The sequence below is a fragment of the Anomaloglossus baeobatrachus genome, chromosome 2, assembly GCF_048569485.1.
Source record: "Anomaloglossus baeobatrachus isolate aAnoBae1 chromosome 2, aAnoBae1.hap1, whole genome shotgun sequence".
Classification (NCBI taxonomy): Eukaryota; Metazoa; Chordata; class Amphibia; order Anura; family Aromobatidae; genus Anomaloglossus; species Anomaloglossus baeobatrachus.
In genome coordinates, this window is record NC_134354.1 from 484600174 (window position 1) to 484617394 (window position 17221).

Consider the following 17221-nt stretch of genomic DNA (forward strand, 5'->3'; position numbering starts at 1 on the left):
TGGGCAATGCTGTGCATGACCTTACCAGTGTCATGCTAGTACCCGCCCATAATCTTGTGCCTGCACAAAATACATCCCCAGCGTGCGCGAGGGATAGTTTGTGCACAGGCTCGCGATAGTGGCCTACGATAACTGCGCATGCGCGAGACTTCGGCACAACGTGGAGGATGACAGGACCGTCGTCATCAATTCAAATCAACAAGGGACGGCGTACAGCGGCAGGAGTGGGGAACGAAGGAGAAAGAGAGCCCGCCCTTTAGGCCCACCGACTATTTTATAAAGTTGTTTTTACGGTCTGAAAAGGGGGCCAGATACAAGGCACACCTTCATAGAATGCAGCCCAGCAGCTGCAGAAGGTGGTAGTTTTACTTGCATAGGGAAAAATCTGGTGACAGGTTCCCTTTAAGTTGGACATTTCTGGGTCACTGTCTTTGTCGCCCTGTGTGAACACCGCTTTGCTACATTATGGTGGAGAATGCAGGCACTATGAACCGAGGCATACCCAAACACTGCATATCTGGAATCAAGCCCGTCTACCAGCTGAGGTCTGTTACACACTTCTAGGGGAGTTTGGACTATCACAAATTCCACCAGGCATACCTGCATGTCAGTGATAAGGCCTGCTAAGCTTCAGATTAAGCCGGCTGATAATATGGAGGAGTTTGAGGCAGTTGGTGCTATCACAGCGGCAGCAACAGGAGACCAACGAGTTGCTATGGCAGCAGATTGTGGCCCTGCAGGAGACGCCACCGGCACCTGCCGCAGATCGTTGGGATCCCGGGACAGTCTGCTCTGCCTTGAGGAAGCTGAGCCCGGAGGACGACGTGGAGGCTTTTCTCACCATCTTGGAGCACACGGCGGAGCGGGAAAAGCTGTCGGCAAACTAGTGGGCTGAAGTTGTGGCTCCGTTCCTGATGGGCGACGCACAGAAGACCTAGTTTGACCTCAGTCAAGAGGATGCCATGGACTATGTGAAGTTAAATGGTGAGATCATTGCACGACTGGGGGTAAATACCTATGTGAGGGCTCAACGGGTATTTGCATGGACCTTTTATGGAGATCCGTCCCGCCAGGTCTCAGGCCTATGACTTATTACAATTGGTAAAAAGGTGGCTACAACCTGAGGTCTCGTCTCCAGCCCAGATGGTGGAAAGAGTGGTGGTTGACTGGCTGGTGCGGACTTTGCCAGTCGCTATACAGCGTTGGGTGGGGCAAGGGGACCCAGGTAATCTGGATCAGGTGGTAAATCTGGTTGAGCAATATACCGCCACACAGGACTTTATACGAGCCTCTACCCCAATGCGTCATGCCCATCGGCCCCAAAGCCCTAGCCGAGGTACACGTACGGCTCTTGGGGACGTCAAAACCCAAGCCGAGGGCATAACTCGGAGTGAGGGTGTCAAAGAAGGGAATTTTGTTTACTTACCGTAAATTCCTTTTCTTCTAGCTCCAATTGGGAGACCCAGACAATTGGGTGTATAGCTATGCCTCCGGAGGCCACACAAAGTATTACACTAAAAGTGTAAAGCCCCTCCCCTTCTGCCTATACACCCCCCGTGCTCACGGGCTCCTCAGTTTTGGTGCAAAAGCAAGAAGGAGGAAAAAATTATAATTGGTTTAAAGTAAATTCAATCCGAAGGAATATCGGAGAACTGAAACCATTCAACATGAACAACATGTGTACACAAAAAACAGGGGCGGGTGCTGGGTCTCCCAATTGGAGCTAGAAGAAAAGGAATTTACGGTAAGTAAACAAAATTCCCTTCTTCTTTGTCGCTCCAATGGGAGACCCAGACAATTGGGACGTCCAAAAGCAGTCCCTGGGTGGGTAAATAATACCTCATAATAGAGCCGCAACCGGCTCCGTCCTACAGGTGGGCAACCGCCGCCTGAAGGACTCGCCTACCTAGGCTGGCATCTGCCGAAGCATAGGTATGCACCTGATAGTGTTTCGTGAAAGTGTGCAGGCTCGACCAGGTAGCCGCCTGACACACCTGCTGAGCCATAGCCTGGTGCCGCAAAGCCCAGGACGCTCCCACGGCCCTGGTAGAATGGGCTTTCAGCCCTGAGGGAACCGGAAGCCCGGAGGAACGATAAGCCTCGAGAATTGGTTCCTTGATCCACCGAGCCAGGGTTGATTTGGAAGCTTGTGTCCCTTTACGCTGGCCAGCGACAAGGACAAAGAGTGCATCCGAGCGGCGCAGGGGCGCCGTACGAGAAATGTAGAATCTGAGTGCTCTCACCAGATCTAACAAGTGCAAATCCTTTTCACATTGGTGAACTGGATGAGGACAAAAAGAGGGTAAGGAGATAACCTGATTGAGATGAAAGGGGGATACCACCTTAGGGAGAAATTCCGGAACCGGACGCAGAACCACCTTGTCCTGGTGAAACACCAGGAAGGGGGCTTTGCATGACAGCGCTGCTAGCTCAGACACTCTCCGAAGTGATGTGACTGCCACTAGGAAGACCACCTTCTGTGAAAGGCGCGAGAGAGATATCCCTCATTGGCTCGAACGGTGGTTTCTGAAGAACCATCAGCACCCTGTTCAGATCCCAGGGTTCTAACGGACGCCTGTAAGGAGGTACGATGTGACAAACCCCCTGCAGGAACGTGCGTACCTGTGGAAGTCTGGCTAGGCGCTTCTGAAAAAAGACAGAGAGCGCAGAGACTTGTCCCTTAAGGGAGCCTAGTGACAAACCCTTTTCTAATCCGGATTGAAGAAAGGACAGAAAAGTGGGTAAGGTAAACGGCCAGGGAGAAACGCCCTGAGCAGAGCACCACGACAGGAAAATTTTCCACGTCCTGTGGTAGATCTTGGTGGACGTTGGTTTCCTAGCCTGTCTCATGGTGGCAATGACCTCTTGAGATAATCCTGAAGACGCTAGGATCCAGGACTCAATGGCCACACAGTCAGGTTCAGGGCCGCAGAATTCAGATGGAAAAACGGCCCTTGAGACAGCAAGTCTGGTCGGTCTGGGAGTGCCCACGGTTGGCCGACCGTGAGATGCCACAGATCCGGGTACCACGACCTCCTCGGCCAGTCTGGAGCGACGAGGATGGCGCGACGGCAGTCGGCCCTGATCTTGCGTAACACTCTGGGCAACAGTGCCAGAGGAGGAAACACATAAGGGAGTTGAAACTGCGACCAATCCTGAACTAAGGCGTCTGCCGCCAGAGCTCTGTGATCTTGAGACCGTGCCATGAACGTCGGGACCTTGTTGTTGTGCCGGGACGCCATTAGGTCGACATCCGGCATGCCCCAGCGGCAACCGATCTCCTGAAACACGTCCGGGTGAAGGGACCATTCCCCTGCGTCCATGCCCTGGCGACTGAGAAAATCTGCTTCCCAGTTTTCTACGCCCGGGATGTGAACTGCGGATATGGTGGAGGCTGTGGCTTCCACCCATAGCAGAATCCGACGGACCTCCTGGAAGGCTTGCCGACTGCGTGTCCCGCCTTGGTGGTTGATGTATGCCACCGCTGTGGAGTTGTCCGAGTGAATTCGGATCTGTTTGCCTTCCAGCCACGGCTGGAACGCCTTTAGGGCAAGATACACTGCCCTTATCTCCAGAACATTGATCTGAAGGGAGGACTCTGTCTGAGTCCAAGTCCCCTGAGCCCTGTGGTGGAGAAAGACCGCTCCCCACCCTGACAGGCTCGCGTCCGTCGTGACCACAGCCCAGGATGGGGGCAGGAAGGATTTCCCCTTCGACAGAGAAGTGGGAAGAAGCCACCACTGAAGGGAAGCTTTGGCTGCCCGAGAAAGGGAGACGTTCCTGTCGAGGGAGGTCGACTTCCTGTCCCATTTGCGGAGAATGTCCCATTGAAGTGGGCGCAGATGAAACTGCGCAAAAGGAACTGCCTCCATTGCTGCCACCATCTTCCCTAGGATGTGCATGAGGCGCCTCAGGGGGTGCGACTGACCATGAAGGAGAGATTGCACCCCTGTCTGTAGTGAACGCTGTTTGTTCAGCGGAAGCTTCACTATCGCTGAGAGAGTATGAAACTCCATGCCAAGATGTGTCAGTGATTGGGCCGGTGTCAGATTTGACTTTGGAAAATTGATGATCCACCCGAAACCCTGGAGAGTTTCCAGAGCAATGTTTAGGCTGTGTTGGCATGCCCCTTGAGAGGGTGCCTTGACAAGTAGATCGTCTAAGTAAGGGATCACCGAGTGTCCCTGAGAGTGTAGGATTGCCACCACTGTTGCCATGACCTTGGTGAAGACCCGTGGGGCTGTTGCCAGGCCAAAAGGTAGTGCCACGAACTGAAGGTGTTCGTCCCCTATGGCGAAGCGCAGGAAGCGCTGATGCTCTGGCGCAATCGGTACGTGGAGATAAGCATCTTTGATGTCTATTGATGCCAGGAAATCTCCTTGGGACATGGAGGCGATGACGGAGCGAAGCGATTCCATCCGGAACCGCCTGGTTTTCACATGCTTGTTGAGCAGCTTTAGGTCCAGAACGGGACGGAAGGATCCGTCCTTTTTTGGCACCACGAACAAGTTGGAGTAAAAACCGTGACCCCGTTGCTGAAGAGGAACCGGGATCACCACTCCTTCCGCCTTCAGGGTGCCCACCGCCTGCATAAGAGCCTCGGCTCTGTCGGGGGGTGGAGATGTTCTGAAGAAACGAGTCGGAGGACGAGAGTTGAACTCTATCCTGTAACCGTGAGATAGAATGTCTCTCACCCATCGGTCTTTTACTTGTGGCAGCCAGGTGTCGCAAAAGCGGGAGAGCCTGCCACCGACCGAGGATGCGGTTTGAAGAGGCCGAAAGTCATGAGGAGGCCGCTTTGGGAGCGGTGCCTCCGGCGGTCTTTTTAGGACGTGACTTAGACCGCCATGCATCTGAGTTCCTCTGATCTTTCTGAGGCCTTTTGGACGAGGAAAATTGAGATCTGCCCGCGGTCCGAAAGGACCGAAACCTCGATTGTACCTTCCGTGGTTGAGGTCTGTTTGGTTTGGACTGGGGTAAGGATGAATCCTTTCCCTTGGATTGTTTAATGATTTCATCCAATCGCTCACCAAACAAGCGGTCGCCAGCCAATGGCAAACCGGTTAAGAACTTTTTGGAAGCAGGGTCTGCCTTCCATTCACGTAGCCACATGGCCCTGCGGAGTACCACCGAGTTGGCGGATGCCACCGCCGTACGGCTCGCAGAGTCCAGGATAGCATTAATGGCGTAGGACGCAAACGCCGACGCCTGATTGGTTAAGGACACTACTTGTGGGGCAGATGTACGTGTTACCGCATGAATCTGCGCCTGACAAGCTGAGATAGCTTGGAGTGCCCATACGGCAGCGAATGCTGGAGCAAAAGACGTGCCTATAGCTTCATAGATGGACTTTAACCATAGTTCCGTCTGTCTGTCAGTGGCATCTTTGAGTGAAGCCCCGTCTTCCACTGCAACTATGGATCTAGCCGCCAGTCTGGAGATTGGAGGATCCACCTTAGGACACCGAGTCCAGCCCTTGACAACCTCGGGGGGGAAGGGATAACGTGTGTCCTTAAGGCGCTTGGAAAAACGCTTGTCTGGACAGTCCCGGTTTTTCTGGATTGCCTCTCTGAAGTCAGAGTGATCCAGAAACATATTTAATGTACGCTTTGGAAACCTGAAACGGAATTTCTCCTGAGAAGCAGACTCCTCAATTGGAGGAGCTGGGGGAGAAATATCCAACACCTGATTGATGGTCGCTATAAGGTCATTCACTACTGCGTCACCTTCAGGTGTATCTAGGTTGAGAGCGGCTTCAGTATCAGAATCCTGATCTGATACCTCCGCTTCATCCTCCAGAGAGTCCCCCTGCTGGGACCCTGAACAGTGTGATGAAGTGGAGGGAATTTCCCAGCGACCCCGCTTGGGCGGCCTGGGACTGCGGTCCGTGTCAGAGACCTCACCCTGGGACCTGTGGGTTACCCCCGGGGCACATTGCTGTTCCAATTGAGGGGGACCAGGGGTCAAGGATTGGATAGAGCTCGGGGCCTGAATCACCGATCTGGACTGCAAAGCTTCCAGTATTTTAGCAGACCATTTATCCATAGTCTCAGACAGTTTGTCAGCAAAGGCTGCAAACTCCGTCCCTGTCACCTGGACAGTGGTAGCAGGTGGATCCACCTGGGCCACCTGTAGCAGAGGCTCCGGCTGAGTAAGTGCCACAGGGGCCGAGCATTGCACACAATGAGGGTCAGTGGACCCTGCCGGTAGTACAGCTGTACATGAGGTACAGGTTGCAAAGTACGCCTGTGCTTTGGCACCCTTGCTTTTTGCAGATGACATGTTGTCTCCTCTGAGAACAACCAGGAGGGTATATAGCCAAAAATCAACAGAGCGACCGTACAGTGCAATGTATAGCCTATAATATATATATACACTTCGGTACTCAGTGGGGCCAGCACCACAGGTGCTGCTTACCGACCGCTCAGAGCGGTTGTGTGGTCACCAGATTCCCTGCCTGGGTCTCCCTGTGTTGCCTCTCCTCTCCAGCGTCTGAATCGCTGACAGGAATGGCTGCCGGCGTTCTGTGGGGAGGAGGAGACCGTGGGCGTGCCCAAGAAAAGTGCGGGAATCCAGTGCCCCACTGTACTGAGTGAGGAGGGAGGAGGATACTAATGTATGCTCCAGCCCTCCGCTGACGATCCGTGCAGCGTCCCGCCCCTCCCCTGACTGGCAGGCCTGTGGGCGGGAAAGAACGACACTAGGCCGCAGAAGCCGGGGACTAAAGTTATAAGCGCGGCCGGCAATAAGCGCGGCCGCGCGGTAGTCCCCCGGCGCACTAACACCTCCAGCAGTGCTGGAAAGTGTCTGGCACAAGCACTCCATGTCCGGCGCACTAACACACCCAGCAGAGCTGGAAAGTGTCTGGCACAAACGCTCCATGTCCGGCGCACTAACACACCCAGCAGAGATGGAAAGTGTCTGGCACAAGCGCTCCATGCCCGGCGCACTAACACACCCAGCAGTGCTGTAATGTGTATGGGACCAGCGCTCCATGCGCGGTCCCCACGGGGACACAGAGTACCTCATAGTAGCAGGGCTTTGTCCCTGACGATATCCAGCTCCTATCCTGCAGATTCCCAGGGGCTGCGGAGGGAGCACGGTCCCAGTGCCTGGAGACCGATCCGGATCCCACTTCACCCAGAGCCCATTAAGGGATGGGGAAGGAAAACAGCATGTGGCTCCTGCCTGTGTACCCGCAATGGGCACCTCAACCTTAACAACACCGCCGACAAAGTGGGGTGAGAAGGGAGCATGCTGGGGGCCCTATTATGGGCCCTCTTTTCTTCCATCCGACCTAGTCAGCAGCTGCTGCTGACCAAGCTGTGGAGCTATGCGTGGATGTCTGCCTCCTTCGCACAAAGCATAAAAACTGAGGAGCCCGTGAGCACGGGGGGTGTATAGGCAGAAGGGGAGGGGCTTTACACTTTTAGTGTAATACTTTGTGTGGCCTCCGGAGGCATAGCTATACACCCAATTGTCTGGGTCTCCCAATGGAGCGACAAAGAAAGACCAATGTCCCCTAGATTGGTCACAAAAACTGGTGGTGCCACTGCTATGAAGTGTTGGCGGTGCCAAGGGCCAGGACATATTGCTGCTTATTACCCTTTAACTACTGAGCCCATGGACTGCAGGTTCACACGCCGAGTGTCTATGTATGCTCATACAGTAACACTGCACATGCTATCCCTGAACCCCATCTGTGTAAAGTATACATAAATGGACCTCGAGCAGAGGCCCTCTTGGACTCAAGAAGCATAGTGACCCTCGTCCATGGGTCATTGATCTCGGGGTTGGAACCTATGGAGGGGGGAGGTCGGGGTTGTGTGCATACATAGTGAACTCCGCAAGTATCCGACAGCACCGGTGTCCTTTTACACTCCATGAGGAGACGTAAAACATGTGGTCAGAGTGGTAAAGACTGTACCGTACAGGGCAGTGCTGGGGAGATTTACCGTTGTTTCGGTACCTATGGGAGAGAAAGAGTAACACTCCCCAATTAACAACATGTCTGGGTGCAGAACCCGAAGATCCCGAGTCAGGGATACCGGCCATAGGGGTTACCAACCTAGGGACAGAGGGTAATCCCGACAGGTGTCCCCTAGAGGTGTTGGCAGGAGAGGTCGAAGAGACCCCATCGGTCAGAGAGCTGGAGGTGTCCCGGGAAGCGTTTGAGACAGCGCAGCTAAGGGATCCTACCCTGACCCGGGCATGGGAAAAGGGTAATAGAGGTAAATGGGGTGGCTCAGCAAATTATTTTTAAGATTACGCTAGCTATAACCTCTGCAGGGATGGCCCTAATGGTTAGTGCTGATGGATGACTACACCAATGCGCAATTACAGGTTTTCTTCAGTTTGTTTGTTTTTTATGCAATTTTGTGAGGGCAAAAGCAGGAGAAATAAGTGACAGAGTACTTAACTTTTTTTTAATCCACTTCGGGCTTTGGCAAAAAAAAAAAAAAAAAAAAAATGCATAAAAAAACTGAAACCTGTTTTAGTGCCCTTGGACTATGTTCACATGCTGCAGCAAAAAACGCTGCATGTGAATATAGCCTTACTGCACACTGGACTTGCTCTAAAACCACAGCACTAAATGAAGTTGGGGGAACTGATCGGCGGAGGCTACATTCAGTATTGGTTTGGTTGTTGCTGCGGTTTTAAAACACTGCATTTTCAGAAAATCAAAATAAAAAGATATGGCTCACTTTTAGTCTGTAGAGGACAGGATTTCCCGGAAACAACTTGGCTGCTTTTTCCACCCAGTATTCTGCTCTGCCATCTGTGACATTGATAGTGCATATTAATTCTGCAATCTTAAGGACAAGATCCTTCTGTGTGGGATTTAATTCCAATGATCGCTGAAAAAAAAAATGGAAATAAGGAAATTATCACTAAACATTTTCTTTTTAGGTCAGTGGTTTCTAATTTGCAATAAACAGTAACTGTAAGAGCTGCTGCCCAGCGCGGGACGCAAGATTACCTTGTAGCAGCCCACAGATTTCTCCACGTTGCCATCAATTTCATACAGGTGCCCGAGAAAGCGGTGAGCTTTTGGATCCCTTTCCTGGACATTAATGTACGATGATACACACCTGAAAAACAGATTTCCATTTATTACGGTCAGAATTGGGGAAAAACAGCTGGTAATGGGGGTACCGGGTATTGGGCCCCCCACAAATCTGATATCTATGACCAGACAACCCCTTCAATATATTGCTCAAGTCATTAAATGGGTGGTCTGAAAATAGAGATTTAGGATTACAATAAATGTTATTTAATATCTTTATCTAATCCTTTTTGTAATATAATATCTAATAAACTATCGTTCCCTCACAATAAATTCTTTATTTTATTTGTTTTACTATTTCCGGCGTGATGACGCTAGGTTTTAGAATCCCAATGCATGCTGGGATACTCAAATGAATTATCATCAGTGGGCAGAGGTTGCAGGCAGCCTGCGCCCCCACCATGAAAGGAAGCATCATCAGTGCTTTCCTTAACCAAGAATCAGCAAAAACATTAGTGCATGCCCTCATCATCTCCCACCTTGACTACTGCAACCTCCTGCTCTCTGGCCTCCCTTCCAACACTCTTGCACCCCTCCAATCTATCCTGAACTCTGCAGCCCGCTTAATCCATCTCTCCCCTCGCTATTCCCCAGCCTTGCCACTCTGCCAATCCCTTCACTGGCTTCCCATCACTTAACGACTCCAGTTCAAAACACTAACCATGACATACAAAGCCATGCACAACCTGTCTCCTCCCTACATCTGTGACCTAGTCTCCCGGTACCTACCTGCACGCAACCTCAGATCCTCACAAGATCTCCTTCTCTGCTCCTCTCTCATCTTCTCATCCCACAATCGCGTACAAGATTTCTCCCGTGCATCCCCCAAACTCTGGAACGCTCTACCTCAGTACATCAGACTCTCCCCTACCGTGGAAAGCTTCAAGAGGAACCTCAAGACCCACCTCTTCCAACAAGCCTACAACCTACAATAGCCCTAAGTCCAGTAGACCACTGTGCAACCAGCTCTGTCCTCACCTATTGTACCATGTACCATCACCCACTCCCTGTAGACTGTGAGCCCTCGCAGGCAGGGTCCTCTCTCCTCCTATACCAGTCTGTTTTGTACTGTTAATGATTGTTGTACGTATACCCTCTTTCACTTGTAAAGCGCCATGGAATAAATGGCGCTATAATAATAATAATAATAATAATAATAATAATAATCAGTGATGTCCGTTTCAATGTCTGATCCCTGTTCTTCTGAGCATGAGTCTGGTGTCAATTTTGATAGATGCTGAGTATATTCTTGTCACTGTCCATGTAATATTCTTCTCCGTGCACAGTTCCAGTGCGCTCCTTGCTGGCTCTAGTAAGTGATGAGCTGCCAAAAGAGTGCACTGTCATTGTGCATTAAAAGGATAAAGGGAATGAGCAAAGACCTGAGCGGCCCCCGCAAATGACATCACTAAGGGGAGTCGGGCTGGTCGTCTTTCTTTCCTATCCCAACACTAACTGTATATTCTCTTGCTAGCTCGTCACTCATCAGCGCCAGTGAGGGAGCGCACTGTCACTGCACTGAGAAGAATATTGCAGTGACAAGAATCTGCTGAACATCCGTCGAAAATGATAACCGACAAGCTGAGCCCCTAACATTGACGTCAATTATGACGCTACTTTTCAGGGAAGGAGCAGAGGCTGCGTCGGTGACCACAGTCTTTGGCCACTGATGGCGACTTGTTTGAGTATCCCAGCATGCACCTGGATTCTGAAACGAAACGTCATCAGGAACTTTTAAATTAAAGTACATTAGAGGAAAAAAAAAAAAAGTTTATGACATTTAGATGTAAATTAAAATGTACTTGAGGACCACCCCTTTAAGTTGTATAATTTACACTGCATATATTCGTCATTACAATACAATTATATGACGGAAATATAATAGATTAAGAAGATTTACCTCTTAGCAAGGTCATATTCTTTAGCTTCATAGTATAACTTGGCAATGAGAAAGCCTTTCATTGATTTCTGGGGTAAAAAAAAAAAAAAAAAAAGTCAAAACATATGTTTGCAGATTCTATACTCCTGGAGCTGTGAGATGGCCGTAGCTTTCCACAAAAGTAGTATCAGATTTCTCTGATAAGTTAACAGTTACTCATTTTCATTTGTACTATTGATTTATACCAAACAAAATGTAATTTTTTTAAATTCATGTTAAATATTAGTCAGTATACAGCTGCAATCATTTAACGTGATTCTGATTAACTCCACTCTCTGATTTCTTAGTTGCATATTAAATCAAAAACCAAGGCCCATAAACAGCTTACAACACAACAAAGGGATCTCATTGTTCAGCATTAGGATTCAGGAAAAGGGTACAAAAAAGTGTTTTCAAGAAATCAGATATTCCATGGAACAAGTTTCCTTGAAAAAGTGGTTAAATTTGGCACAACCGTGACATTACCTACAACTGGATGTTCCTCAAAAATTGATGAGTGGACAAAAAAAATTGGTCTGGGAGCCAGCCAGGAGGCCTACAGTAAAATTAAAGGAGCTGCAGACTTTTCTGGCAAGTACTGTTGTGTAGTGCATGAGACAACAATCTCACATATTATTCATATGTCTGGCATGTGAGGTAGGCTAGAAAGATCAGAGCCTTTTCTTACAAAAAAAAAAACATCTAACTCCAGCAATATATTGCCAAAACCAACATCAAGCCTCACAGAAGCATGTGGGAAATAGTGTTATGGTCTGATCAGACCAAGGTTAAACTTTTTATATAATCCCAAAAGGTATGTTTATAGCAAAGCCAACACTGTGCATCACCGAAAGAGCACCATGCACACAGTGAAGCATGGTGGAGGCAGCATTATGTTTTGGGGCTATTTTTCGAGAGTTGGAACTGGGGCTTTAGTCTAACTGGAAGGAATGACAAGTTGCAAATAGTCAATTTTGCAACAAAATCTTTAGGTCTCTGCTAAAAAGCTGTAGAGGAATTTCACCTTTCAGCACAACAATGACGCAAAGCATTAACTCCAAATCAAAAAAAGAATGGCTTGACAAGAAAAAGATCACATTTTTGGCATGGCCCAGCCAAAGTCTAGACCTGGAACCAACTGAAAATCTGTGGGTGACCCAAAGATGGGTCTGTACACTACAAATGTGCTCACAATGTGACAAATTTGGAGCACTACTGCAAGGAAGAGTGGGCAAAGATTGCCAATTCAGGATGTGCCATGCTGATAGACTCCGACCCAAAAACACCTGAATGCTGCCAGAAGGTCAAAGGCTACTTCAGCAAAGACTGCAGAGGTGGCCGGCACCCAGACAATGAACGTTGAGATGTAGAATTAAAAAAATCCTTTAGGCCCCTTTCACATTGCGTTTCAGTGGTTCCGTCGGGGCATCCGTCCGAAATCACACACACACACACAAAACGTGTTTTGGATGTATGCGCCGACAGGGCCATTGAGTATAATGGAGCACACAGAGCAAGCATATGCTCTGTCTTGCACCATTTTCGGGTGTATATGCTTTTTGCAGGGGGACACCCGAACGTAGTCTGCTACATCTGGGCATCCACCTGCAGAAAGCATATAGATCCGAAAATGGTGCAAGACAGAGCATATGCTTGCTCTGTGTGCTCCATTATACTCAATGGCCCTGTCGGAGCATACGTCCAAAACACGTTTTGTGGGGGGAGGGGCGGTATTTTGGACAGATGCCCCAACGGAACCACTGAAACACAATGTGAAAGGGGCCTTAGTACTTTTTTTCATCAGAGGTAAATTACGGTACAAAAGTTGCTTGATTTCACAAGTAGTTAGCAACCAATTTAAAAAGATTAAACACACACATGTAAAATAGTTTTTGGGTATCCTGGAAACTGTGGCCACGGTAAAATGGGTTAGGGTACGACCCCATCTGATAATTATACAGCCATCTAATATGTACGGCGAGCATGAAGAGCAAGATGTGAACAAACACTGCAAAACAGTCATAATAAATCAGCCTAAATGCATCAGGTTGGCACAGACTGTTTCTTTAAAGGGAACCAAACATCAGGATTTTCATGTATAAGGTGCAGCCAGTGCAGTACTAGCACTATCAGGCACAGGCTGTACATACCATTAGGGGGCAGCTCGGATGTTTAGGCTGTGAAATCCACGTTTATAAAGTTTGAAAATTCGTGCACTTTTTGATTGACGTGTGCACCTCTGCTGATAATGTCCAGGCGGGTTATGCACATGATTCATCCCCCTACCCTGTTCCTCCCTCTCACTGGCTGTATGTAAATTTCTAATCTTCATTTCCATGGCGCCTGCGCATTATCTCCGGCGCCGTGTTTCTGAAGCCCGCAGTACCTAGTATTGTGCATGAGAGGGCGACGCATGCGCCCTCACTTCTTCAGATCTCGTTGTGACCGCGCGATCACAACAGGACTGGAGCACAGCTGATCTTACCGATTAGCTGCAGCAGACAATATCGTAGCAGACGTCTGCTGCAGCTAATCGGTAACATCAGCTGTGCTCCAGTCCTGTTGTGACCGCGCACGCTCCCACGGTCACAACGAGATCTGAAGAAGCGAGGGCGCACGAGCCGCCCTCTCATGCACAATACTAGGTACTGCGGGCTTCAGAAACATGGCGCCGGAGATAAGCGCTATGCGCAGACGCCAACTCTGACGCCGTGTTTCTGAATAGAGAAATTTACATACAGCCAAAGAGAGGGAGGAACAGGCGGGGGCGGGGGGAATCATGTGCATAACCCACCCGGACATTATCAGCAGAGGTGCACACGTCAATCAAAACGTGGATGAATTTTCAAACTTTATAAACTTGGATTTCACAGCCTAAACACCCGAGCTGCCCACTAATGGTATGTACACAATGTGCCTGATAGTGCCAGCACTGCACTGGCTGCACCTTATACACGAAAATCCTGATGTTTGGTTCCCTTTAATACAAGTTCGGGCTAAGGCATAGTGGGCAGTGGATGATCATGTCACCAGTAGTCGGAGGAAAGCATGAAGAATGTGCAGGGACATATGTGGATTCATGGCTAATACTCTGCTGGATTGTGTCCTTCATGCTCAGAATCATAAAGCCGATGTGTCTCTTCTGCACCATCAGAAAAGGTTTTTCTATATAGTTAATTTGGGGGTAAGAATCCCCAGATAAAAGCAGCAATCTGTAAACATGAGCGATTTACTGGTTAAAGAAATACCCTGCTTTGTGTTTACAGCTCCTAGGCAGACCAATGTGTCCATGGTTACAGAATAAAAAAAAACAAACATATGTAACCTGAACCTTCGGAGGCTCTCTGTCCTCCATTAACCCATGAAAGTTTACTCACAAGAAGTAGGGGCATGCTGGAATGTTGTAGGACTGCAGGGCTCAGGCTACAGGTAATTTGTTTGTAATCTGTAACCATGGAGACAGATTACAGAAAAGAAACAAATAGGAACTGAAAACAAATGAGGCATGTGGTTTTACCGCAAATCAGAGCACTATGCATGCTTGTATTGGTTGTGTAAATCTGCGATGTGTGAACTGAGGCTTAGGAGCTGTACTAATGGGCCATTTTTCATTCAATTGACTAATGCTCTCATTTTAGATGTTTTGGAGCAAAACAAAGTTTCTGATGACAAAACTGGAATAGCCAATGTGTGCCCCTCAGCGTGATCGGCTGGGGGTCGGGTCCGATCCGAGCCCTCAGCGTGATCGGCTGGGGGTCGGGTCCGATCCGAGCCCTCAGCGTGATCGGCTGGGGGTCGGGTCCGATCCGAGCCCTCAGCGTGATCGGCTGGGGGTCGGGTCCGATCCGAGCCCTCAGCGTGATCGGCTGGGGGTCGGGTCCAATCCCTTAGCGTGATCGGCTGGGGGTCGGGTCCGAGCCCTTAGCGTGATCGGCTGGGGGTCGGGTCCGAGCCCTCAGCGTGATCGGCTGGGGGTCGGGTCCGATCCGAGCCCTCAGCGTGATCGGCTGGGGGGTCGGGTCCGATCCGAGCCCTCAGCGTGATCGGCTGGGGGGTCGGGTCCGATCCGAGCCCTCAGCGTGATCGGCTGGGGGTCGGGTCCGATTTGAGCCCTCAAAAACGGGTTAGACCCAGCTCGACTATAAAACTAGTAGGTGCTCAGGAGAAAAATAAAGTCCAAAAAATACTACAAAAAGCTCCGGCACACTAAGATATAAGAAACGAATGATGCTCCAAAGATGTATATTTATTGTGCATAGCCATATGAAGATTAAGTCCAATGTTTCGACCACACATTTGGTCTTGTTCAAGGACAAATGAATCTATGAGAAATATTTAGTAATGAGTCTCCTAGCAACAGACAATTGCTTCTGTACTGGTATATGACCGACTGGTATTATGCCTTTACACCTTTTGTTGGAATGTACAGATATCAGTATTCTTTTGTCATCCTTATAGAAAATATTTTTACAGCATTTGACAAATCTATTTGTTAAAAGGGGGTTGGAAACGTCAATGAAAGAGTCTCCCTAGGCTCCAAAAGATCCCTTGTGTGTAACACCTGGGACACACCTCAATGTTCTTTAGGTAGACAGGACGTAGCAGAAAGGTGATGAAAAATTCTGTGAATCGTGATGTTTGGTTTGTAACACTTCTAGGTGATAATGGTGTGGGTAAGTGCCCCTGGTATGTATGGAAACTGCAAACCTTATGAGAAATAAATGTATGGGTAAATGCCCCTGGTATGTATCAATGATACACTCCTGTATTGGTGGTTCAAGTGGTGGCTCAGGTGAGAGGGAGTGATCGGCTGGGGGGGATCCACTAAAACAGGGGATCCCTACCCTTTGTCCCTCGGGGAGAATAACTGCCTTTACATGTGCAGACATCTGACCAATTGCAATCTAAATGGCCGACTGATGTGACCAAAGCCTGCTGATGTGACCAGCATAACCACAATGGGTGCATCTGGAAGACACCACTATGGGCAGTAGGGCGGTCAGAACCAAGGAAGATCCCAAAGGAAGAGGGGGATTGGCTTCACAATATTATCTGGGTGTAAATGGCCAACTCAGACCACTGATATAATGTCTGATAGGTAAAACCTGGGTAGTCAGATAACAGCCTGTCAGGGATTAAAGAGGAAAGATGTACTATAATAAGGAAATCAATATTCATCTGATGACATCACGTACAGACATGTGACTGCGGCAGCCAATCACTGGCCTGCGTGCTCTTGTGTCAGACATGAGGTCAGAGGTGCTGGGACTTCGGAGCGATTCATCACCGACCCAGAGGGGCCCATGTAGGGTGGCCTGACACCAGGGACATTACAGGTACAAGCCACACAATAGGTGATAACATTGGAGGTCGGCCCGTCATACGGCGCAGGAGAACACCGGACGGGGCCGGCACCATGCAGTTCCGGAGGGCTGGATGCCGGCTGTGTGCGGGGAGGAGGAGCTCACCTCCCGGGGAGAAGCCGCGCCGCTCTGGACGCTGTCGATGTATTTCTGGATCTCAGGCTTGCTGCGCCTCATCCTCACGGTGCGCCTCCACACACGGCCCGTGCGAGCCTCACACAGCGGCGAAAACTTCCCGGATGGCGCTCACGCAGAACTGGCGGCTAAGCGGAAGTGACGTCACTGAGAGTCATTTCCTTCTAATTGCAAGGGAAACCTCGCAGCCATAGAATAGAAACTGATAATACGTGCGAAGCGCGGTGACGTCACGGCAGCAACGCATTCTCTCCCGTGAGCGCTGCGCAACATGTGACGTGTGTATCTGTAGCTCCCTCGTGTGTCGATCCCTTGTGTGTGTAGCTCTCATGTATGTATAGCTCCCGTGTGTGTAGCTCTCATGTATGTATAGCTCCCGTGTGTGTAGCTCTCCTGTATCTATAGCTCCCGTGTGTGTAGCTCTCCTGTATGTATAGCTCCCGCGTGTGTGTAGCTCTCCTGTATGTATAGCTCCCGCGTGTGTAGCTCTCCTGTATGTATAGCTCCCGCGTGTGTAGCTCTCCTGTATGTATAGCTCCCGCGTGTGTGTAGCTCTCCTGTATGTATAGCTCCCGCGTGTGTAGCTCTCCTGTATGTATAGCTCCCGCGTGTGTGTAGCTCTCCTGTATGTATAGCTCCCGCGTGTGTGTAGCTCTCCTGTATGTATAGCTCCCGCGTGTGTAGCTCTCCTGTATGTATAGCTCCCGCGTGTGTAGCTCTCATGTATGTATAGCTCCC

At 49.6% G+C, this 17221-nt stretch overlaps 1 protein-coding gene across 3 annotated transcripts in view; it reads right to left on the reverse strand.

Moving 5' to 3' along the window:
• The window catches only part of LOC142291709 (E3 SUMO-protein ligase RanBP2-like), a 189831-nt gene extending 173222 nt beyond the window's left edge, over nt 1-16609 (reverse strand). For all 3 annotated transcript variants that reach the window (XM_075336442.1, XM_075336441.1, XM_075336440.1), the window contains exons 1-4: nt 16454-16609; nt 10968-11035; nt 8981-9092; nt 8706-8858 (exon numbers count right to left, since the gene is read on the reverse strand). In XM_075336442.1, coding sequence (XP_075192557.1) covers nt 8706-8858; nt 8981-9092; nt 10968-11035; nt 16454-16525 — 405 coding nt within the window. In that variant the 5' untranslated portion in view covers nt 16526-16609. The remainder of the gene's footprint in view (nt 1-8705; nt 8859-8980; nt 9093-10967; nt 11036-16453) is intronic.
• Between the last annotated feature and the right edge of the window lie 612 nt (nt 16610-17221).